General features: G+C 40.0%; 1 protein-coding gene across 9 annotated transcripts in view; it reads right to left on the minus strand.

Annotated features, from left to right (window-relative positions):
- PRKN (parkin RBR E3 ubiquitin protein ligase) overlaps positions 1–24,918 on the minus strand; it is a 1,238,243-nt gene that overhangs the window by 994,408 nt on the left and 218,917 nt on the right. For 8 of the 9 annotated variants that reach the window (XM_070377000.1, XM_070377003.1, XM_070376999.1 and 5 more), the window contains one exon: positions 5,591–5,754. In XM_070377000.1, the coding sequence (XP_070233101.1) occupies positions 5,591–5,754 (164 nt within the window). Of the gene's footprint in view, positions 1–5,590; positions 5,755–16,363; positions 16,473–24,918 lie in introns of all 9 variants that reach the window. The other variant, XR_011465438.1, reaches the window with a different exon arrangement.

The following is a 24,918-nucleotide window of genomic DNA, read 5'->3' on the forward strand; positions in this document are numbered from 1 at the left end:
TTAATACTTCTTGCAAAAATGACCTATTTCACGAAATGATGGTCTCCAAATGTGTATATACTTGTAAACATCATTAAATTGAATATTTACTGAAAGGAGTTTTTGACCATTCATCTGAATGAACCCTTTTATAACGCAAACATTTCTATGTAAAATAAACAGTCATATTTTATGTTCTACTTTGAAAATCTAATTCATTATTACACACTAGTTAAATATACTGAAGTTTCTCATATCCTGGTTGTGATGGTTAATTTTGTGTGTCTGTCTGAGCCATGGACTGTCCAGATATTTGGTCAGATGTCAGTCTAGCTCTGCTCAGATGAAATTAATACCAGCATCAGTACACTGAGTAAATCAGATGTATCTCCTCAATGCACATGGACCCCATTCGCTCAGTTCAAGGTCTGAAGAAAACATCTGACCCTCCCACAAGTAAGAGGGAATTCCTCTTGCCCAATGGCCATCTAGCTGGGACATGGTTTTTTTTTTTTTTTTTTTTTTTTGGCGAGGGGGTGGGGTGGTAGACAGCCTTTGGCTTGAACTGAAGCATTAGCTCTTCCTGAGTTGCAGGCCTACCAGCCTTCATACAGGAACCCCTCCATCACCTCTTCAGTTTACAGGTCCTCAGACTCTGAATGAAACTTAAGTTTGCTGACAGATACAGATTTAGGGACTTGTCAGCCTCCAAATCTGTGCAACCAATTCTTTGTTATCTATCTACCTATCTATTTTGTCTCTCTGGAGATCTCTAACTAATACACTTGGTTAATAACCTATACTGATAATATTAATAATAATAAAGCTCATGTGAATACAGTGAATTCTGCACAAACAAAAATGTTATCTAAATTCTCAAGTCCCTGTAATTTAACGGTTAGTCTAATTGAAAATTTTATCAGTTTTGGCATATACAGCTATGTTAGAACCTTAATTTCCATGTATAATTTTGAGGAATAAATTGATGATTATGTAAAGGTGATTCAGGGATTCTTGATACGCAATGTGTTAGAACTGGAGGGTAGGAGAAAGGGTGACATTTGAATAGTCCCTGAATACTCTGTTACAAGAACCGACAAAGAAAAAAATATCAGTTCACTGGGAATAATATGTCAAACACCAATATTTTATATTACATACTTGTCAGCATAAGGAAAATAATAAAAACATGGACAGAACCACTGTTTATGAAGTAGGAAAAATGTATAGGTCTTTCCAATTTACTTCTAACAAATAGAGTATGTGGCAGATATCTGCTTTATAAAAATACATTTTAAAAGCCATAATGTCGTGATGAATCTTTGCTGAACAGCACAGCCATAGGTGTCTATTTTTAGTAAATATCTGAGGAATAGTCGTCTTTGTAAGTTTTCTGAATTCAAATTCTACTATTCTAAGTAAAGCCTGTAAATGTGAAGGTCAAACATCTATTTATAAACTCCACAAAGTTCTTTTCAGTTAAAATGTATAAATATTACACACACACACATTTTACTACCCCAGTAAAATATACATCCTATTATCATTGCCTTAACTGTTTAAATCATTGCAAATATACTCATCATAATTCATGATGAAGAGTTGTCACATTATTTAAGGTGATCACTTAGACCCTGATAATAATAAAAACAATAATAACAACTATGATAGTGATGATGCTAATAAATGCTACTATATAGACAGTGTTTACTATATGTCATACTCTGCTCTAAGAGTTTTACATAAATTAACTTAGTCCTCACAAAATCCCAATGAGAGAGGTATTATTATTAATTCAGTTTTACAAATGAGTAAACTGAAGTAGGACAAAGGCTAATAGAGTTTTGTCAAGAGAATATACTGGTCATAGGAAACACCCTCTTCCAACAACACAAGAGAAGATTCTACACATGGACATTACCAGATGGTCAATACCGAAATCAGATTTATTGCATTTTTTGCAGCCAAAGATGGAGGAGCTCTACATAGTCAGCAAAACAAGACCAGGAAATGACTGTGGCTCAGATCACCAGCTCCTTATTGTAAAATTCATACTTCAATTGAAGAAAGTGGAGAAAACCACAATGCCATTCAGGTATGACCCAAATCAAATCCCTTACAATTATACAGTGGAAGTGAGAAATAGAGTCAGGAATTAGATCCGATAGACAGAGTGCCTGAAGAACTATGGACGGAAGTTCATAACATCATACATGAGGTGGTGACCAAAATCATCCCAAAGAAAAAGAAATACAAGAAGGCAAAACAGTTGTCTGAGGAGGCCTTACAAACAGCTGAGAAAAGAAGAGAAGTGAAAGGCAAAGGAGAAAAGGAAAGATATACCCATCTGAATGCAGAGCTCCAGAGAATAGCAAAGAGGGATAAGAAAGCCTTCCTCAGTGATCAATGCAAACAAATAGAGGAAAACAACAGAATGGGAAAGACTAGAGATCTCTTCAAGAAAATTGGACACACCAAGAGATACTTCATGCAAACTGAAACACAGAGGCCATATTCTCTAAGTATATTAGATACCGTTTAAAAAATTATTTTGCCTTAATTTGTAATATTAAAAACTAGATGCTCCCTATATATGTTGGCTTCCCTGGTGGCTCAGATGGTAAAACGTCTGCCTACAATGCGGGAGACCCAGGTTCAATCCCTGGGTTGGGAAGCTCTCCTGGAGAAGGAAATGGCACCCCACTCCAGTACTCTTGCCTGGAAAATCTCATGGACGGAGGAGCCTGGTGGGCTACAGTCCATGGGGTTGCAAAGAGTCGGACACGACTGAGCGACTTCACTTTCAAACACTCTTATTATAGAAGATCATCTAGACACTTAGAAATGAATACACAACATCACGGAAAAAGCCTATGACATAATGTTAAGGGAAAGAAATTCACTACATAAAATTGCATTTTCACACCGATTACAACTGTATCAAAGTCAGCCATGCACACAGTCAAGGGCTGTGAAAGGAACAACACAGCGCGGGAACTGCTGCTCCTCCATGAACTCCCTGTCTCCCCTTCCCCTTGATGACCAGATGAGCTGTGCCTGTGACAAAGGCCCGTGATTCATGCTGAACCCATGCAAGCTGGCTTTCTCCAACTACAGTCCTGGACCGAAGGTCCCTGAGTCACCACCACTGTCACCAAGTCCAAAGGCTCTTTTCTTCCTCATCCTCCATGTTTTCACAGCACATGCATTCTTTACTAGTAATTTTCTTTCCCAAATTATCTATGAACATGTCAGTTGGATGGACAATGCCTCCTATACCGGCTCCTCTCCTGTTACCCAAGGAACTGTTTGTGCCGTACACTCTGCACCTTGGCAACTGAATCTGTTCCAGTTACTGCAGTACTTCCCCCACGCAGAGAGTCCTCAAACATAAAGCAAGCCCTGAGCTCCACACCTCCACATGACCATGTGTCAGCATCTCCCCCTGGCATTAACTCTTGTAATCTGTGAAACTCCTGCCAGTGATGAAACAGGATCTCCAGACTCGCATTTCCCTCCAGGGCATCTTATTTTGTTCTCCATCTCCTCTCACGAAACCTCAGTGTCACACGGGTCAAAGCTTTGTAAATTACAGCTCCCAATTCCCTTGTCACCCACCTTCACATCTCCTCTAGGTTCTACAGGAATAGGACCCTATGCTTGCTCCCACACACCTCTCACGCTCATTCTTATCTCCAGAATCCCACTTGAGTTTCAACTCACCCAGAAGTCTTTATTGGTGACTTTCACTCAGCTGTTTCTCCTACACCTTTAAAATTTCGTAATACTTATATTTCAGTTTTCACATGGCAGTTACCGTGTTTGACATGCTTATGTTATAGCTATTAGTTTGAGCCACATGAAATCGCTGATATTTTTAACCTATGTAGTTCAATTTAGTATTATTGTTGATTTTAGAGGGCCTAAGTAAACAGCAGTCTCTAAGAAAACAGCAGTGGGTACTGCCTTTCTTTGGGATCCCCTCAGAAGCCCAGAATACTGGAAGTGTTTGTTAAAATCAAGAATCTTAATGAATCCATCCAGATACCTACATTTGTATCTATCCATTTGTATAAATCAATTGTCTATAGTAATCGGTATAACCTATCCCCTCCAGTGGTACAGGTGAGAAACTTTAGAACCTGAAAACTTTGGGTAACATAAAATATTTTGGTTCAAGAAGTTGTTTTAAAATAATTTATGATGGGAACATTCTTGGCTTTAGAGTTTGGCAAGTACAGTAAAAAAAGCTTTCTAGTTGATTGAAATAAAAAAAATAAAAAAAAAAACACCAAAACACTTTTCAGCACAGGTACTTGCCTTATAAAAATAAATTGCCTAAAAGCAAAGCACAGCACCCTGTGTGCACAGTGAGCCTAGCAGACTGCTGTCAGAGAAGAGATGCTGGAGAAGGAGGGGGCAATTCACATTTCCATAGCGTCTCTCTTACACCCAGATCCGAAACCCTTTCGCAAAGCAGTAAATATCATCACCAGAAAGAGACAGCGATAGAATGTCAATAAAGTAGGGACTTCGGGTAGAGACACAGCATCGCACCACCACCACTGTTCTCAAGAGCAGCCCCCCAAACAGCTGCAAGCAGAAATGAAACTCATCTGTGCTGGTGAAAAAAAGGGGATGGAGCGGGGAATGTGTTTGGGGTTCTTCAGGATCACCTGAACCGTCCACAGAAAGCAACTGGTTTTTCATACTTTCTCAGAGAATGACTTCAATCCGTATGGAGGCCTGTTTGCTGGCTTCCCCAACACAAAACAGGTCTCCACTCCCAGAGGAAGGCACTGCTCCCCAGTCGCCTACGCAGTTCACGCCTTCCCCTGCGGAAATACCAGCTGGGAATGAAGCCCCACCCCCACCCCATGAAAAGATACAGCGCTTTGATGCTATGAGGAGCCCCGAGGTGCCCTCAAAGCATCAGGGACAGGAAAGAAAAACACTGGCTGCACCCTCTCCAACATTTCAGCGGCCCATTCTGGGGAACATGTTACTGAAACTTGGAGAAATTAAACGCACAGGTGGACGTCCGCGGTGCGTGCGTCTTCCTCCACCGCCGGCTGGGGCGCTGATGGGCAGGCAGCTCTCCAGTCTGCTCCCAAGGCCCTGAGCCCCAAAACCTCCTCCCATCCTGAGCTGCGGCGGCAGACCCGGGACCATCCTCCAGGGGTCAGAATTGGGTTACAGATCCCTCCCGGCACATGACTGAGCAGCCGGATCTGGGACAATTTCTGTGACTCCTTCATTAAGATTCAAGTGGAATAAGTACGGTAGAAATTGAACACACCCAGAAACGGTGCCTTGCTGCGGCTGTAGTCGGTAAACATTTATTCACTAAGCCCAGTCTGTGCTCTCTCTCTCTCTCTCTCTCTCCTTTCTCTCCCAGTCACAGTTGTTCTTCCGATCGGTACCTGCTTGCTGTTTTAATGCATAATTAAGAAGGTCAGAATTAATGAAGCGGTGTGGAGTAAAGTTCAAGGAATCCCTAGGCGCTATTTATTCTATTAGATCTCAGGCATGAATGTCAGCTTGGCAGCGCAAGCTGCATAAGCAATGGGGCAGGCCGCAGCCCAGGAGCCCTCCACCAAGGGAGACTCACCTGCACTGTCCAGTCATTCCTGAGCTCCTTCCCTGCGAAAATCACACACAGCTGGTCAGCTGGAACCCCCTGTCGCCTAGCAACCACCTCCTTGAGCTGGAAGATGCTGGTGTCAGAATCGACCTCCACTGGGAACCCGTGGTTAGAGTTGAACCTGACAAACACTGGCCAAAAAACAAAAAAGAAGCTTTAGTCAAAACCCTCAAATGGCAATTGCATTTAATCACAATCCTTAATGGCAATGCAACATTTCTGAATTGATTTGCCCCTCTCCTGCCCTTTGATAAGCAGTCTGCATTTTCTTTCACTTATAAAGCTTAAGGCTATGGAGCAACATTTGGAGAAAAATGGAGTTATCCTATGGGATTTCCCTTTCATATATTAGTCAGTGACCCACAAACAAAATTGCATGCTCCCTTTGACATCCGTCCTGCAAAACAGGGGGGACTCAAGCAGAACACTTGCTTGATTGGAATTGTGAGATTCCCAAGAGTTTATCCAGGCGATTCAGCTCTGACAGCCTGTACAAACTCACAGGGCCTCTACAGCATCCCCCTTAATAAAAAATCAAAGGCATCGCGCTGGCACTCATGGTATAGCAGTGGAAAGAAATCAAACCACTTTCTGAACTAGAGTGAAGGCACGAGGTTGTGTCTAAGAGCCCAAGCCCTCATTGGTGGCCCCAGCCAAAAGGCTCCACGGGGTCTTACGGAAACGTCTTTTGAAAGATACCATTTTTCTTGGAACCACTATTCTCCTCAAGGCCCAGGCTGGAGCCTTGCAGCCTCTCCCATGTCTTCTTGCTGCCAATGCCATCCACCTCCTCCAAGGCTCTTGCGTCTGTCCTTTCCGTTGCATTCCTCCAGTCACAGTGCTTATCAAATCACGTCTTGATTCTTGCAATAGCCTCCCAACTGAAGTCCTGTGTGTGTGTTCGTCGCTCAGTCGGGGCCAACACTTTGTGACCCCATGGACTGCAGGTCCCAGTGCAACCCACCAGGCTCCTCTGCCCATGGAATTCTCCAGGCACGAATACTGGAGTGGGCTGCCATTCTCATCTCCAGGGAAGCTTCCCTGGCCCAGAGATCTAAGCCAGGTCGCCCACATTGCAGGCAGATTCTTTACCAACTGAGCCACCAGGGAAACACAACTGAAGTCTTAATATTCTCCTTTCACTTTCAGAATGTCCTACATTGTTCAGCAAAGTAAACCTTATTCTAGAGCTCCACCGTGTCACAGCCCTCAAAAATTTTAAAGGCTTAAAGCTTTTAAACTAAATGCCCCCAAAACACAGACCACAGAAAACTCCTGCCCCTGCCTCTTACCTTCATTCAATGACACGCCCTTCCTCACGGCTGCCTGCTGAAAGCCCATTCACCCCAGGATCCATCTAAGACATGACCTCCTCCCAGAGGCCACTCACTGTCAGCTGCATCAGGACTGAGTTCACCTCTTCAGGATTCAGGGGCTGTTACTATGTACATCTTGTGAGGCTTGCCACAATTTCTCAGGGATGCAGTACAACACAGGAGATAAATACACCCTCCAAACTGAGAGGAACTAGTCGCCAATCCTATAGGTCCCTTATCAGCTTAGGGGACTAGGGTGAACATACTAACCTTCACTCTTTAACTCTCAGTTCCCTAATCTTCAAAATATTTATAAAGCACAGAGAGTGTTCTATGATACATTAATAATACTTATAGTGTTTACAACAATCCCACAATGACTTTTAAAAAATGGATATTTGTATATGTCTTCCTACCTTCTATGAAAGTTCATAAACTCCTCAAGGCCAGGCACTACAGTTAATTTTCTGCTATATCTTCTTTAAATGGAGCATTAGCACTCAGTAGTTCTCAATATGTGAGATGATCCACCAAATAATAATCATAATTAAATAATATTTACAATACCAATAATAGTCAAGTAATTACTACATGGTAGAAATTGTACCTTACATAGGCCATTTTTAAGCTTCCTAATGATCTGGTAAGGTCACTATTAGTATCCTTATTTAAAAGAAAAGTAAATGAAGGCCTTGACAATTGTAATCACTTTTCTGAGGACATCAGTTACTTTGTAATGGAATCACAATTTAAATTCACTTCAAACTACCTCTAAACGCTATTCCATTTCTCCTAAAGCACACTGCCTAAACTATTCTCAGAAGAAAAGTCCACATTCCTTTTCCTTATGACTGTACGTGTGTGTGTGTGTGTGTGTGTGTGTGTAAAACACAACAGCAAAAAGTCTTTATACCATACATCAGACGGCCTCTGTACAGGTTAGCAGTAGAAATGAGATTGAAAGTAAAAGCTGCAGCCAAGTGCTAAGAGCAAAGAACAATGAACAATAGTTATAAGACACAGTGAGATACAAAAGATACCAAACTGAGGTTAAGTGCCAGAGATGCACTACAAGCACAAAGACCTGACATATTTTACCAGCACAGAAAATATTTAGAAAGGATAAGAACTGTGACAAAAGTGTCCCAAATAAAGAAAACTGATAAAAAAAAAAAAAATTACAGAGGAAAAGGTGCTTTTGATATACGTTAAAGTAGATGCCATGTGACGCTGTTGAAAGTGAGAGGAGGCAAAATAAAAATATATTGGAAGCCCTTGAAGTATATTCTTGGTATCCTTAGATCAGAGACCATAAGGCAACCAATTCATCAGAGAAGACATGGTGACCAGTGAGTGACTATAAGGAACAAAAGCTATGGTCTGAGTTCCAAATTGATATTCTGGTAGTGTGAATAGATTTTTTTTTTTTGAAGTAAAAATGGGGAAGAAGCAGTCGAAAAACCATACAAAAGCTATTTTTAAAAGGGTTAAATAAATAAAATTCATTGAAAGAAGTAATCAGAGGAAACTCTGTAGCCTTAAATGCCAATATCAATATAAACAAAGACAAACGAAAAGGCTAGGAAAAGAACAGAAAGCAAGTGAAAGTAAAGTGCAAAAAAGCACAACATTAAACAAATTAATGTTGTATGTATATGTATGGCTGAGTCCCTTCACTGTTCACCTGAAACTCTTACAAGATTATTAATCAAATATACCCCAATATAATAATTTTTTTAAAAGGGAGAAATATTTAAGGAGATCTAAAGTTGCTGATTTTCTCTAGAGGTTCAAATCATGAGAATTCCACCCTAAGGAAAAGAAGTATAAAGAAAACTAAAGGGGTAAAAAAAATCTGCAAAATAAATACTAGATAATTCTGTGCCACTAATGAAAACATTACTATCTAAAACCCTTTGGTTTTCCTCATAAATAGAAAACTAAAATTTGTGAGCCTAAACTCAACTTGGATAAATCATATCAATACTATATAAATGAATATTGTTGAGCAACAATTCAGAAATAGACTATGAATTTATCATGGAAAGACTGATCAAGTACATAGCAGGTATTTGGTCAACTAAAATATTTGTTGAGTGAATTAAACAAAAGCACAGCTCAAGACAGACCACTACCATCAGTGTATAAATGGGATCAACACTTTTAGGGCAAGACAGTTCCTTCTCAAAAAAGAATGCCCTTATCACATCTATAGGCTGTTCAGCTCCAGCTGCAGCCCAGTAAATACCAGGAGCATACTCTAATAATTGTGCCAACCAAAAGTAACCCTACATATCTCTGAATGTCCCTTGGTAAGGCAGTTTCTTCTTTACCTTTAAGAAACATCACTCTAGTATCACCAGCCCCAAGCAGACACAACTTGTCCTCCGATTCCCTTCCATTCCTTATCCCACATCTATGCTCAGAAAAATCTACTGTGAACTTCTTATTGTTGTTAACTCTCCATTTCTTTCCATTGCATTCTTTAACTAACCTACTCTTGAAGTCTTAAAGACTGCTCTTGGTATGACCTCCATATTTTCAATCAATGGTTGCTTTTCTATGTTTTTCATATTTGGCCATTTGGGAATAATCAGCAATAATTAGCCCTTGATCTAATAGCACTTTTCACTCTTCTCTAAGCATCTGCCACTAAGTCCTCCTGGTTTCCTTCTACAACACAGGACATACTTTCTTACTGATTTCAGAGTGCCCAGGGTTCTGCTTGATCTCTTCTTTTCTGACTGCCCACCTAGGGTTGCATTATCCAAGCTGCATGTCTTATAATTCTTGGGTAATTTAATGTATTAATATGGGAAATTTTCATTCACCATGATTTTTACTTTATCTTATTTTAAAATTCAACTCTCTCACAACCTTCTACGTCAGATAATTCTCAGAACAATATGAGTCCATAGTTATCTAATTCTTAGGACCAATTGCTATGTTCCTAAAGCTATAGAATTGGCTCACAAAAACTCTATTGAACATGTACTTAACAACTTCTATGAGAATCTCAAAATACTTACATAAAGGTGAAATTAACCTCCCAAAAATCACATAGTATATCTTCAGTATTCATAACATCAAATTTGTTATACTCCTAATTTCTTGCTGTCATAATTTAAAACATTTTCAAAAACGCTGCAGCATATTAGGCATTTTTCATAGGACTCTGCTAGTGAAAAAATTTAACACACTTCCTAGATGAATGAGTTTCCAAATTGGGTATTTTATTGTATGCTCTAAACTTGAACTTTAATTACTTTTTTCTTAAATTGAGAAAAACACAAAGTATGATTCAACAAGAACATCTACAGTGTAGGATTAAAGTACATAGGAGATGAAAGTCTGACCAGCACTTGAAAACTGTTGATATTTTAAGAAAAAAGTAAACACTTATTTTGAAAAAGAGCCACTATTATAATCTGACGAACACGTGGGGAGGAGGGGAAAGTAACAAATGCAAAATCAACAATTAAGGGATAGGAAGCACTTGCTATTTGATCAAAAAGGTGACTTCTAAGTTCAAAGGAAAATGTTAGAAGAAAGCTAACTGCAACATTTACTAAAGTTACCCCTTCTACACAACAGATATAAAGAATAACAACAACAAATGCATTGAGGTAAGGATCAGGCATAGATGCACCCAATTTCCCTAAAAGAACCAACTGTGAATCTACTCTCTGGCTCTTAAGGCCCTAACTTCAACTGACAATGGAAACACAGGCCTCCACTGGAGAACGAAGCCTTAAACCGTGATGCTGAACTTGCATCAAGCAGAGCTGAGAACTGTGGTTAACTATGGGACCCATCCAGGCTTTAGTCACAGATCAAACTCAACTGGCAGAAATCCCCTATTTGGGCCATGATGACCTCCCCCTGCCCCTTATTTTGTAGCCCATCATTCAAAGTGTTGCACATTAGGGAAATGAACAAGATTTTGTGAGACAGAAGCTCTAGGAAATAGCACCATGAAAACAACCATTTTATTAACCACCAGAATGACACGATTGCAAAATTATCTGCTTGCTGCAGAGGATAGATTTTGACTTCGACAATTTCCTTTAAAAAATAAAAGTCAAATAATGTCACTGTTTTGAGTCCTACTCTTTTCTAATATAATTTAGTCTACAGTAATCTAGTCCTATAACCAATGAGTACTGGTGAAGAACAAATCTCTAGAAGTATATAGCATTTTTGGAACCACAGTTCAATGTTAAGTGATTTATGTACAAAAACTTTTATTGTATTCTTACAGGATCCAGAATAGTGTTACTATTTTAAGGCTATTATTTATATCATATAACTTAAAACATTCAGAAAACCCAAGATTATGGCATCTGGTCCCATTACTTCACTGCAAATAGATGGGGAAACAATGGAAACAGTGAGAGATTTTATCTTTTGGGGCTTCAGAATCACTGCAGATGGTGACTGCAGCCATGAAAAGACACTTGTGCCTTGGAAGAAAAGTTATGACCAATCTAGAGAGCATATAAAAAGCAGAGACATTACTTTGCCAAAGCTATGGTTTATCCAGTAGTCATGTATGGATGTGAGAGTTGGACTATAAAGAAAGCTGAGTGCCGAAGAATTGATGCTTTTGAACTGTGGTGTTGAAAAAGACTCTTGAGAGTCCCTTGGACTGCAAGGAGATCCAACGAGTCAATCGTAAAGGAAATTAGTCCTGAATATTCATTGGGAGGACTGATGGTGAAGCTGAAATTGCAATACTTTTGCGACCTGATGCAAAGAGCTGACTCATTTGAAAAGACCCTGACTCTAGGAAAGATTGAAGGTGAGAGAAGGGGACAACAGAAGATGAGGTGGTTGGATGGCATCACCAGCTCGACAGACATGATGAGCTTGAGTAAATCCAGGAGTTCGTGATGGACAGGGAGGCCTGGTGTGCTGCAGTCCATGGGGTCACAAAGAGTCGGACCTGACTGAACGAACTGAACTAAACTGAACTCAATTTTAAGTTCTTTCTGATCAGAAACTTCTTTTAGTCTCTTCATCCTCACTATCACAGTGTTAGACACAGGCCAGCATTTCTGCTTTTTGTAATGACTCAGGATCATGTAAGATCAATTCCCTGCAGAAAGTATGTGGACCTGAAGACACTGAAGAATGAAAAGAAGGGAGACTCTGGTAGAGAGCACATGTCAGCAGAAGCAAAGGCAGGCAGGCTCACTTTCACAGCTCTTAGTTCACAGCCAGGTACAATCTGGATGGCATGAAGGGTTGCAGGTACTCTGGTGGCAAAAACTGTCTTTCTGGTGCAAAGAAGCAAAATCCTGAACCTGGAGAAACTTGCCTTTAAGAAGAGAACAGCAGGAAAAATCCCAGAAGGAAAAGAAGCATAAAGGGAATCTCCAACTCTGTCTACCCACATCTCTGACAGGTTCATGAACCACAAAGATGCATAACATACTCAAAGCATCTCGGCAAAGGGAAAGACCCGCTCAAAGAGATGGACTATAACACTCCATCCTTTCAGTGAGCACTTCAAATAGTGACTTCTTCCAGAGAGCACAATGTGGGAAGAGGGAACAAGAGAAACCTCCTAGTGGAGAAACCCAAGAACAGCACTTTAGCCAGGTGATCAGGGTCAACATCAGCAGAGATAAGTCACACTGATACTGTGTACCCTTCATCTGATGGGATGACCATGGCTTTTTATCTCTGGGGTCTTCCTCTCAAAAACACAAAACCCCAGGCTAACCTTGAGAGGAGCATCAGATATATACCAGTTGGGGAATAGTCTTAAACATACCTGACCATTAGCCCTCAAAACTTTCCAGGTCATCAAAAACCAGTCTGAGAAATTTTCACCATCTAGAGGGGCCTAAGGGGACATGGCAACTAAATGTAATATGACATCCTAGATGTCATTCTAGAAGAGAAAATGTCCATGAGTCGATGATGCCATCCAACCATCTCATCGTCTGTCATTCCCTTCTTCTCCTGCCTTCAATCTTTCCCAGCATAAGTCTCTTCTTCACATCAGGTGGCCAAAGTACTGGAGTTTCTAGCTTCAGCATCAGTCCCTCCAATGAATACTCAGGACTGATTTCCTTTAGGATTGACTGCTTGGATCTCCTTGCTATCCAAGGGACTCTCAAGGGTCTTCTCCAACACGACAGTTCATAAGCATCAATTCTTCAACACTCAGGTTCCTTTACAATCCAAGTCTCATATCCATACCTGAATACTGGAAAAACCATGAAAGTATGAAAGTGAAGTCATTCAGTCGTGTTTGACTCTTGGCGACCCCGTGGACTCCTCCGTCCGTGGGGTTCTCCAGGCAAGAATACTGGAGTAGGTTGCCATTTCCTTCTCCAGGAAAAAACATAGCTTTAAATAAGTGCCAGCTTGGCTTTAACCAGCCTGGCATTTCACATGATGTACTCTGCATATAAGTTAAATAAGCAAGGTGATAATATAGAGACTCTACGTACTTCTTTCCCAAATTGGAACCATGTTGTTCCATGTCTGCTTCTAACTGTTGCTTTTTAAACTGCATACAGATTTCTCAGGGGGCAGGTAAGGTGGTCTGATATTCCTATCTCTTTAAAAATTTTCCATATTTTGTTGTGGTTACCTCATCATTAAAAACAAGGGAGGCCAGAAGTAAAATTATAACATCTTTAAGGTTTTCACATTAAAAACAAAAGTACTGTTAAATAAAGAATTCTATATCCAGTAAAAATAATCTTTGGGAATAAAGGCAAAATAAAGATATTTTAAGATGTAAGAAAGGCTTCCCTGATAGCTCAGTTGGTAAAGAATCTGCCTGCAATACAGGATATCCCAGCTTGATTCCTTATTCAGGAAGATCTGCTGCAGAAGGGATATGCTACCAACTCCAGTAGTCTTGGGCTTCCCTTGTGGCTCAGCTGGTAAAAATCCGCCTACAATCCCAGAGTCCTGGGTTCGATCCCTGGGTTGGAAGATCCCCTGGAGAAGGCAAAGCCTACCCACTCCAGTATTCTAGCCTGGAGAATTCCATGGACTGTATAGTCCACGGGGTTGCAAAGAGTCAGACACTGACTTTTGCTTTTCAAGATGTAAGAAAACTAAGAAAATCTGTCACAAGCAGACTCACCCTATAAGAAATGCTAATAAAAACTTCATTTTAGAGGTTAATGATACCGAGGGAAATGATGGTCCTCGTGAAAGTTTAAGAATAACAGAAATGCAAAAATATCTGAGTAAATACAGACGACAATATACAGGGATTTTGCTTTGTTCATCTTAATTTCCTTAATAACATAACAGATTATATGGACTTAATTAAGTCACATCCCCAAATTCATATTTTAAAGCCCTGTCACCCAATACAATGATATTTGGAGATGGAACCTTGTGGAGGTACTTGGGTTTACATAATAAGGTCATGAGAATGGGGCCGTCATGATGATATTTGTGTCCCTATCCTACCTCATTCAAAGAGTTGACTCATTGGAAAAGACCCTGATGCTGGGAGGGATTGGGGGCAGGAGGAGAAGGGGACGACAGAGGATGAGATGGCTGGATGACATCACTGACTCAATGGACATGAGTCTGAGTGAACTCCGGGAGTTGGTGATGGACAGGAGGCCTGGAGTGCTGTGATTCATGGGGTCGCAAAGAGTCAGACATGATTGAGCAACTGAACTGAACTGATCCTATAGGAAGAGGTGCCAGAATGTTTGCTTCCCCTCCTGCTACACGAGGGTGTGGGCAGATGGAGGTTGTCTGAGCCAGGAAGAAGGCCCATCCCAGAACCTAACCATGCTGGACCCTGATCTCAGACTTCAAGACTCCAGAACTGAGGAAAACTACATTTATATTATTTAAACTTTCCAAGCTAGTGGTAGTCTGTTATGGTGCTGAGCAAAGAAAACATTCAACACAAAAATTAAAAAGCTTCATGAGTGGTCCAAAATATAAATACAATAACTATGACAAAAAAAAAAAAAAAAAAAACCAGGGATGGATAACAACCATTTCTTGTACATTTTGGGGGGAAACTGGTGCAATGTTAACAATATTGACTGTCAAAATTTAAGAATATGCATTAAAATTCTTGGAGTAAATTATAATGCTAAGTCAAAAAGCAAATAAAAATTACAGTGGAATTCTACAAAATATTGAATCCACTAGAATCAGAAATGAAGTAACAGAGGGGCACAAAATGGAAGAGTAAGTAGAAAACATAAATAAAACGACAGATTCAGATTCAATCATGTCAATAACTGCATTAAATTTGAATGAAATAAATACTGTAATTAAAAGGCACAGGCCGTCAGATAGGAAAGAACAAGGTTTACGTAACGATGCACTCTCTACAAGAGCTGCGTTTTACAAACAGGGACAGAAACAGTCTGAAAGTTAATCAATTTCTAAAATGCAATTATTAACTCTTACCTAAGGCCCACCATATGGGTTTAAAATTTCAGTTACTACATCAATTGCACAATAGTAATTTTTTTTTTTTTTAAGTTACTTAATCGTGTCCGACTCTTTGCGACCCCATGGACTATACAGTTCATGGAATTCTCCAGGCCAGAATACTGGAGTGAGTAGCCTTTCCCTTCTCCAGGGGATCTTCCCAACCCAGGGATGGAACCCAAGTCTCCCACATTGCAGGTGGATTCTTTACCAGCTGACCTACAAGGGAAGTCCAAGAACACTGGAGTGGGTAGCCTAGCCCTTCTCCAGATATTCCCGACCCAGGAATCAAACCGGGGTCTCCTGCATTGCATGTGGATTCTTTACCAACTGAGATATTAATGTTTAGTTGGTTAGAAAATTTTTATTCAGTAAGAAAGGTATTCCCAATGGAGTTGTATTTCACTGTGCTTTAGAGTACACTGTAATCGATCCAAAGTGACTTTAGGATACTGATAATGATATCTTATGTTTATATTGAGCTTTCAGTTTTAAAAGTGTTTTACAGACATTATCTCAGTTAATCTTCACAACAGCTGTGAATGATGATTGTGACAGCATTTACTACTCCTACTTTTAAGGTGAATAAACAGATGTATGAGAAGGAAAAGTGGTTTACCTGAGATTTAAAAGGAAAGAAGCAGGAACTAGAAGCGGTGTCCTGAGCCCCTCACTACAAAGACTATATGTTACCCCGGGAGGTAAAAGGTAATCTCTACACCTCTGAACCCTCATGTAAGCTTACTTAAGACTGGTATGTTAGAAAACGTGTCTATGGCTGAGGTGTCATAATAGTTCTTAATAGTTCATAATAGTTCTTGTCCTACTTTCTCTTCAAAATCAACATTTTCCCATTTTTAAAAAGAAAGTCAACCCACTCATTCTTTCCCAGTTTCACTCTGGTTTATTAGCACATGGTATCCAAAACAAAAAGGGTAACTTAAATTATTGGTGATTAAAAAGCTTCTTTTAACCATTAACTTACAATAGTGCTTGGCTTCTTATACAGTAGGGCTTCCCTGGTGGCTCAGACGGTAAAGAGTCTGCCTACAATGCGGGAGACCAGGGTCCGATCCCTGGGTTGGCAAGATCCCCTGGAAAAGAAATGGGAACCCACTCTAGTTGTCTTGCCTGGAAAATCCCATGGATGGAGGAGCTTAGTAGGCTACAGTCCATGGGGTGGCAAAGAGTCGGACATGACTGAGCGGCTTCACTTCACTTCACTTCTTATACAGTAGAGTGAAAGTTGGCATTAACAATGGTTTATTTTAGGCATCTCAGACTATCATCTGGGTTAGGTTGGGTTGTTAGGAATTCAGATAAAGCAAAGAGGGACAAGATCTTCCACACTCTCAGTCTTGCCAAGAAGCAATTCCTTGAGTCTCAGGAGAGTAGAGATAAGACTGAGTTGAGTCTCAGGAGAGTAGACATAAGACTGTCATTTGTAATATTGGATTGTCCAAAAAAAAATTGCAGGGGTGGGGGCAGTTCTCCATAAGATCTGATGGAAAAAGACAAACATACTTTTTTGTCAATCCAATAAAAGTTGCTGCTGTTGCTGCTAAGTCGCTTCAGTCGTGTCTGACTCTGTGCGACCCCATAGACTCTGCCTTATTTCAATTGGGAAATGAACTGCTGGCAAAGGTCTATTCCTTCCCTAACATCCAATCTTGTATCCATTCAACCACCCACCCAGTCATTCATTCACCTAACAAGCCAGCCAGGCAGCCATCCAGCCAGACAGTCACTTACCCACTGAGGTTTAAGAATTAAATAATAACAAAATGGCTATTGGGGGACATTGTTTTTTTCTGATAAATTCTTACTGACTGATCCAATAATAAGACTTGTTTTGCAAATCATGTCAAAAGGCAGGCATTTTCCTCAAATTAAACAAAATATATATGCAGCCCCAAGGCTTTGATAAAAACATATTTAAAAGATGTTTTTTTATCTCAGAGATGTTTCAGAGTGACACAGAAAGAAATTTAAAACAAAAATAATCCATTTTTGTTTTTCATGGTAGTTAGGTTCTATAAAGTCACCACAAACACTAAATTAGTAGAATACTAACCCACAGCTCCTAAGAGAAATACAAAGTTAGGTTCCTGTGAGCTTCTCATCACAAAATTTTCACCAACCAATCAATACATAGCTTTTTTTTTTTACGTGTGTCTCTGTTTAAAGACATCTAAGATACATAGCTGATTCATTAACACTGAACCATGGCCAGCAGCCATCAAACTCATATCCCAACAAAGCTTCTTTAACACATATAGTTTCTCCATAAAGCATGTCACATCAAGTAACTGCACCAATTTACATCCCCATCAATGATATACAAAGGTTCCCTTTTCTCCACATCCTCTCCAACATGGTACTTGTAAATTTTTTCATGAGAGTCATTCTGACAGATATGAGGTGACACCTCACTGTGGTGTTAATTGCATCTCTCTTTTTGTTGTATAACATATTTTCATGTGAATATTAGCCACTAATTTTTAAGATGAAAAAATGAATATAATTAAATTATTTAAATTGAGTAAAAGAAATGTTTGAGAAAAGTAAATTTTAATTTTGAGAAAAGTAAATGTTTTCACTGTGAGCTAATATACCTCACTGATTTGTGCATTAAAAGCATTTAGGCTAATATACTTTAAAGTCAGCATCACATTACTTTTGAGTTAATACAGAAACAGACTTGGAAGAGTGCTTGGAACACAGTAGACATTCACCACATGATAGCGCTAATAGTTTATGAGAATCGCATCCTAGACTTCCCTGGTGGTCCACCGATTAAGACTCGTGCTTCCAGCGCAGGGGGGTGTGGGCTCTATCCCTGGTGGGGAAACTAAGATCCCCATGCCACACTGCGTCACCAAAAAATAAATTTTTAAAAAATTGAATTAAAAAAAAAGAAATCATAATCCTACGTCTTCTATTGACGTAACACAAAACATAATTAACAATTAAACAAAATGGTCAATAAAAGGGAGTCTCTGTCCCACAGACCAAAACTTATACTGTAATTTTAATCTTAAACTTTAAATACAAAATTCCAATCGTGAGTGTATTTTCTAACTTCCCAGAAAAAACCTGTGGCAGCATCAGTCAACATATGCCAGGGCAGAGTGTGATTTCATATATAGAGCTCTCGTGTCCGGTCGCCTTGGTGGACTCCCTTCTCACTCTTCCTTCATTTACCTTGCTCTGCTTTAGTGTCCTCAACAAAGGAAACCACACTCGCGTCTACTATCCAGCGCTGTAGCAAGGATGAAATGGCAGACTACATGTATACTGTAAACAATCAGTAAATGTTTGGAGCTGAGAGTATTATTAATAGTAGCTATTAACGCAATAAAAAGCAACCCTGTTTTCCAAAATAAATTGCAAAATGGCTTTCTGGTAATCATAAAAATGATGTTACATTCTTAAGTTCCCTTTGGATATATTTATTAAGATCTCTTAAAATCTCTCTATAGAAGTGGAGAAACTGGAACTTCATACATGCCTGGTGTGAATGTAAAATGGTGCAGTCCCTGGAAAACAGTCAGGCAGTGCTTCAAACAATGAAACACACACAGTTACCATGCAAGCCAGCGAGTCTGCTCCTACACGTATACTCAAGAGAAAAGAAAATTTATTTCCATGTAGAAACTTATACACGGATGTTCATATCAGTTTCATTTTAATGATCAAAAGATAAATTAATAATGAATTTAGGCATACAGCTGGTAGGGTTTTCCTGGTGGCTCAGTGGCAAAGCATCCACCTGCCAATGTAGGAGATGTGGGTTCCAACCCCGGGTTGGGAAGATCCCCACGAGAAGACAATGGCAACCCACTCCAGTATTCTTGCCTGGGAAGTCCCTTGAACAGAGGAGCCTAGCGGGCTACAGTCCCTGCTGCTGCTGCTGCTGCTGCTAAGTCGCTTCAGTCGTGTCTGACTCTGTGCGACCCCACAGACGGCAGCCCACCAGGCTCCCCCATCCCTGGGATTCTCCAGGTAAGAATACTGGAGTGGGTTGCCATTTCCTCCTCCAACGCATGAAAGTAGGAAGTGAAAGTGAAGTCATTCAGTCATGTCCGACTCTTATCGACCCCATGGACTGCAGCCCGCCAGGCTCCTCCGTCCATGGGATTTTCCAGGCAAGAGTACTGGAGTGGGGTGCCATTGCCTTCTCCAACAGTCCCTGAGTTGCAAAAAGTTGGATACAACCTAGCGACTAAACAACATATGCATATATGTAGTATATTCATACAATTAAATATTTAATGGTAATTTTTAAATTAGTATCCTTTTTAGGGTACTGATTCCAACTATAGATACAACATTAAGGAAACATAAATACTAAGTAAAAGAAGCCAGTTACAAAAGACCACAAGTTACATGATTCATTCATATTAAATGTCCAGAACAGGCTAATCTTTAGACAAAGAAAGTATATTAGTGGTTGACTAGGGTGGTATTCAGGGAGAAATGGGAGTTATGGCTAAAGGGTAGGGGTTTCTTTTAGGGGTGATGAAATCTAAAATAGATTGTGGTGATAGTTGCAGAACTCTGCAAAAATACTAAAAAAAATGGAAATATAGTTCGAGTGAAATTTTTATTATGTAAACTGTAACTCAGGAAAACTTTCTGCTCACATGCATGCATGCTAAGCCATTTCAGTCGTGTCCAACTCTTCATAACCCTATGGACCGTAGCACACTAGGCTCCTCTATCCATGGGATTCTCCAGATAAGAAGACTGGAGTGTATTGCCAGGGCCTCCTCCAGAGGCCCAGGGATCGAACCTGCCTCCTTTTATGTCTCCTGCACTGGTAGGTGTGTTCTTTACCACCTGCGCCACCTGGGAAACGCTATTAGTACTCTGGGAACAACCAAACAAGTGAATGTGCGTTCACTTAATTTTAGACGTCTTTCTTTCCTATTTTTATTCATCAGAGAAGCCTGCAGTTATGGAAAGAAACTTACAAAATTCACAAACATCATTTTTTGCATTCAGATGTTTGCTTTTACAATGTGGTAAAGCTTTGCTTTTAAATATCCTACAGTTGCTGTGCCTCAAAGTGCTTTCAGGACCCAGACTAGTGCTAATTGTATGAAAAAAAGGAGATATATATTTCAGAGTTAATACAGAAACTTAATTTGCTCAAATTATTAACACTGTTCTAATTTCCATATGCTCTAAAGTCAGTATGAGTAACACTTAGAACAAATTGCTAGTGACATTAAAATTCATTCGTACTTTCAACAAATATTTTCTTAATAAGTAACTATGTGCTAGGCACAGTGCTAGACACTGATGTCACAGAAATGAATTAAACATCCTAGGGGCAGATATGATCAAATACGATATATATGGGCCTGCACCAAGTAAAATACACTGAATGCCTTGAGAACAGAGAAGATGGGAGTGGTTAAAGGCAGAAGGAGTTCAAAATATTTCAGAGATAAAAACAAATTAATGACAGATACAGAAAAACCAAGTAAGGGATTTCCAAGTGGATATTTTCATTATTACAGAAGAAAGTCACAGTTCACTGATTACTTTTTAGGAAAAAAGCAAGGTGTTTTCATTAGCCATGAGGATGTCAGTATTATAATGGATGACTCTCTGCAATAGTAAGTGATGAGAGAGCAGGAAGGGTCTTCGATAGTTTTGAGAAGTCTGGAGGTGTCCCTTCAAACTTTTAAAGGCTAAATTTTATATTGCACAAAAGAACAATCTTTTAATATTCAGACAGCATGTTAACTATCACACATTTAAAAAGGAATACGTCAAAATATCTACATGTTTATATTCTGAACTCTATGATATTCTGAAGGTTGTATCACGATTATGCCCTTCATACCGGAGGCCAATATATGGTTAACAAATGTCTGTTGTTAATTAAACTGGGCATCAGATGTGTGACTGTACATGGCTTCTCACAAAGGACCTCTAATTCTACGATGTAGACTGATACAGAGTTAACCCTTGACAACTCAAGAGTTAGGGGTGTCAACCCTCTAAGCAGTAGAAAATCCACAAGAAACTTATGGTCAGCCTCCATATATGTAGTTCCTCAGTATCTGCGGCTCCTTGGTGTCCGAGGTTTTACATCTGCAGACTTAATCAACTGCAAATCATGTATCATTGCAGCATTTACTCTTGAAAAAAATTCACACATAAGTGGACCCACCTAGTTTCAAATCCATGTTGTTCAAGGGTTAACTGTAACTATCAAAAACATCAGGCACGTTTCACTTCAACTTGACTTTTATGACAAACTTATGTGCGTACATACATAGACATACACAGAGTCTCCTCCAGTATAAGCTTTAAGGGTTAAGATGCCAATGTGTGTCTTATCTTTCTACCATACAGAGTTGAACAGGTCTTTCTGTAATAACAACTACATATTCTAATAGATGAAGTACTTTCCTAATTTTAACTCTGACAGAAAATATTACAATCCAGGAGACAATTTTAAGGCTAAACATTTAAAGTTCAAGATAAGGAGTCAAAGAAAACTTTATACAGTCCAGTAAATTAAAACTCATCTTTGAACATGTATTTGCTTTGATGGGAACTACCTGTGAGCATTTGTATTAGTTCACTTAATTCTGCATTATTAAATAAATTTCACCTTTCCTATTTTTAACCAAAAACCTGGGATCCTAGTTGAAAATATAACTAAAAAATTATTACATTTAAAAAGGTAAAAGAAGCCTCAAATTAAAACACAATCACGAAATTGTGACTACTTTAAAGCTCCAGATTTATACAATGCAAAATGAAACTACACTAGCATTGATGTTGTTCTTTCAGTTCAGTTTCAGTTCAGTAGCTCAGTCATGTCCGACTCCTTACGACCCCATTAATCGCAGCACGCCAGGCCTCCCTGTCCATCACCAACTCCCGGAGTTCACTCAGACTCACATCCATCGAGTCAGTGATGCCATCCAGCCATCTCATCCTCTGTCGTCCCCTTCTCCTCCTGCCCCCAATGCCTCCCAGCATCAGAGTCTTTTCCAATGAGTCAACTCTTTGCATGAGATGGCCAAAGTACTGGAGTTTCAGCTTTAGCATCATTCCTTCCAAAGAAATCCCAGGGCTGATCTCCTTCAGAATGGACTGGTTGGATCTCCTTGCAGTCCAAGGGACTCTCAACAGTCTTCTCAAACACCACAGTTCAAAAGCATCAATTCTTCAGCGCGCAGCTTTCTTCACAGTCCAACTCTCATATCCATACATGACCACTGGAAAAAGCATAGCCTTGACTAGACAGACCTTTGTTGGCAAAGTAATGTCTCTGCTTTTCAACATGCTATCTAGGTTGGTCATAACTTTCCTTCCAAGGAGTAAGCATCTTTTAATTTCATGGCTGCAGTCACCATCTGCAGTGATTTTGGAGCCCAGAAAAATAAAGTCTGACACTGTTTCCACTGTTTCCCCATCTATTTCCCATGAAGTGATGGGACCAGATGCCATGATCTTAGTTTTCTGAATGTTGAATTTTAAGCCAACTTTTTCACTCTCCTCTTTCACCTTCATCAAGAGGCTTTTTAGTTCCTCTTCACTTTCTGCCGTAAGGGTGGTGTCATCTGCATATCTGAGGTTATTGATATTTCTCCTGGCAATCTTGATTCCAGCTTGTGCTTCTTCCAGCCCAGCATTTCTCCTAATGTACTCTGCATATAAGTTAAATAAGCAGGGTGACAATATACAGCCTTGACGTACTCCTTTTCCTATTTGGAACCAGTCTATTGTTCCACATCCAGTTCTAACTGTTGTTCTTTAGTCACTAAGTCATTTATAACTCTTTACAACCCCATGGACTGTAGCCACCAGGGTCCTCTGTCCATGGGATTACCCAGGCAAGAATACTGGAGTGGACTGTCATTTCTTTCTCCAGACATGAACATTAAAACTACTTAATTTGCTGCTGCTGCTGCTATGTCACTTCAGTCGTGTCCAACTCTGTGCAACCCCTAGACAGCAGCCCACCAGGCTCCCCTGTCCCTGGGATTCTCCAGGCAAGAACACTGGAGTGGGCTGCCATTTCCTTCTCCAGTGCATGAAAGTGAAAAGTAAAAGTGAAGTCGCTCAGTCGTGTCCAACTCTTAGCGACCCCATGGACTACAGCCCACCAGGCTCCTCCGTCCATGGGATTTTCCAGGCGAGAGTACAGGAGTGCGGTGCCATTGCCTTCTCCCAATTTGCTGATAACAACCCCCCAAAAGCACTTACTAACTGAAACAAAAATACTATGATTAATCAGTCAATCAATTAATTACTGAGTATAATTAACATAACATTTTATTAGTATCAATTGTATAATGTACTTGGTCAATATTTGCATATGAAGCAATTAATACCCATCCATCACTCTTACTAAGCTTTTTATTCTCCTGATGAGAACTTTTAGGATTCACTGTGTCACTCTCTAATGTACAGTGCAGTAGTAACTGTATCACCATGCTGTAACCTACACCACCGTTGACTTATCTTATAACTGAAAACCTGCACCTTCTGACCCCTCTGACCCATTTTCCCGTACCTTAAGCCCTCCCCTCAGACAACTTCCAACCTGTCTTCTTCATCCATGAAGTCAGTTTGTCTGTGGGGCTGAGAAGGGGTAATCTTTTTTAAAAAGTAACTCCTCATATACGAGAGACCATATGGTATTTACCTTTTAATGCCTGACGGATCTCACTTAACTTAATGCCCTCAAGGTCCATCCCCATTGATGCAGATTACAAGATTTCATCCCTTTTTATGCTTTCAGGTTTTAGATTCAAGTCTTTATATTCTGAGTTGATGTTTATATGTGACGTAGCGGGCCAGTTTTATTCTTTCGCACGTAACTATTCAACACCATTTATTGAAGAAACTGTTCTTTCCCGTTTATATATCCTTGGCGCCTTGGTTGGAAATCAGTTGGTCATACATGTGTGGTGTATCTGGGATCTCTGCTCTGCTCCAGTGGTCTATACGTCAGGTTTTACACAAACCATACAGTTTGACTACTACAGTTGTGTAATGTAGTTTGAAATTGCAAAGTATGAGAGTCTGTTTTTTCTAATAAAACTCAATATTCTATGAAATGTATCTGGATTAAGAGTTAAGTCTGGTATCTAAGAGAATTACAATGTGATATGTCAATTATAGGGGCTTCCCTCATCGCTCCGTTGGTAAAGAATCCACCTGCAATGCAGGAGAAGCCGGTTCGATTCCTGGGTCGGGAAGATCCGCTGGAGAAGGGATAGGCTACCCAGTCCAGTATTCTTTGGCTTCCCTTCTGGCTCAGCTGGTAAAGAATCTGCCTGCAATGTGGGAGACCTGGGTTTGATTCCTGGGTTGTGAAGATCCCCTGGAGAAGGGAAAGGCTACCCACTCCAGTATTCTGGCCTGGAGAATTCCATGGACTAAGTCCATAGGGTCACAAAGAGTCAGAAACGACTGAGTGACTTTCACCTTCACCTCACTTCACATCAATTATATCTCTGTTTAAACTAACAAGCAAAATATCAGTCCTAGGAAGGAGTGCTG

The sequence above is a fragment of the Bos mutus genome, chromosome 9, assembly GCF_027580195.1.
Source record: "Bos mutus isolate GX-2022 chromosome 9, NWIPB_WYAK_1.1, whole genome shotgun sequence".
Lineage (NCBI taxonomy): Eukaryota > Metazoa > Chordata > Mammalia > Artiodactyla > Bovidae > Bos > Bos mutus.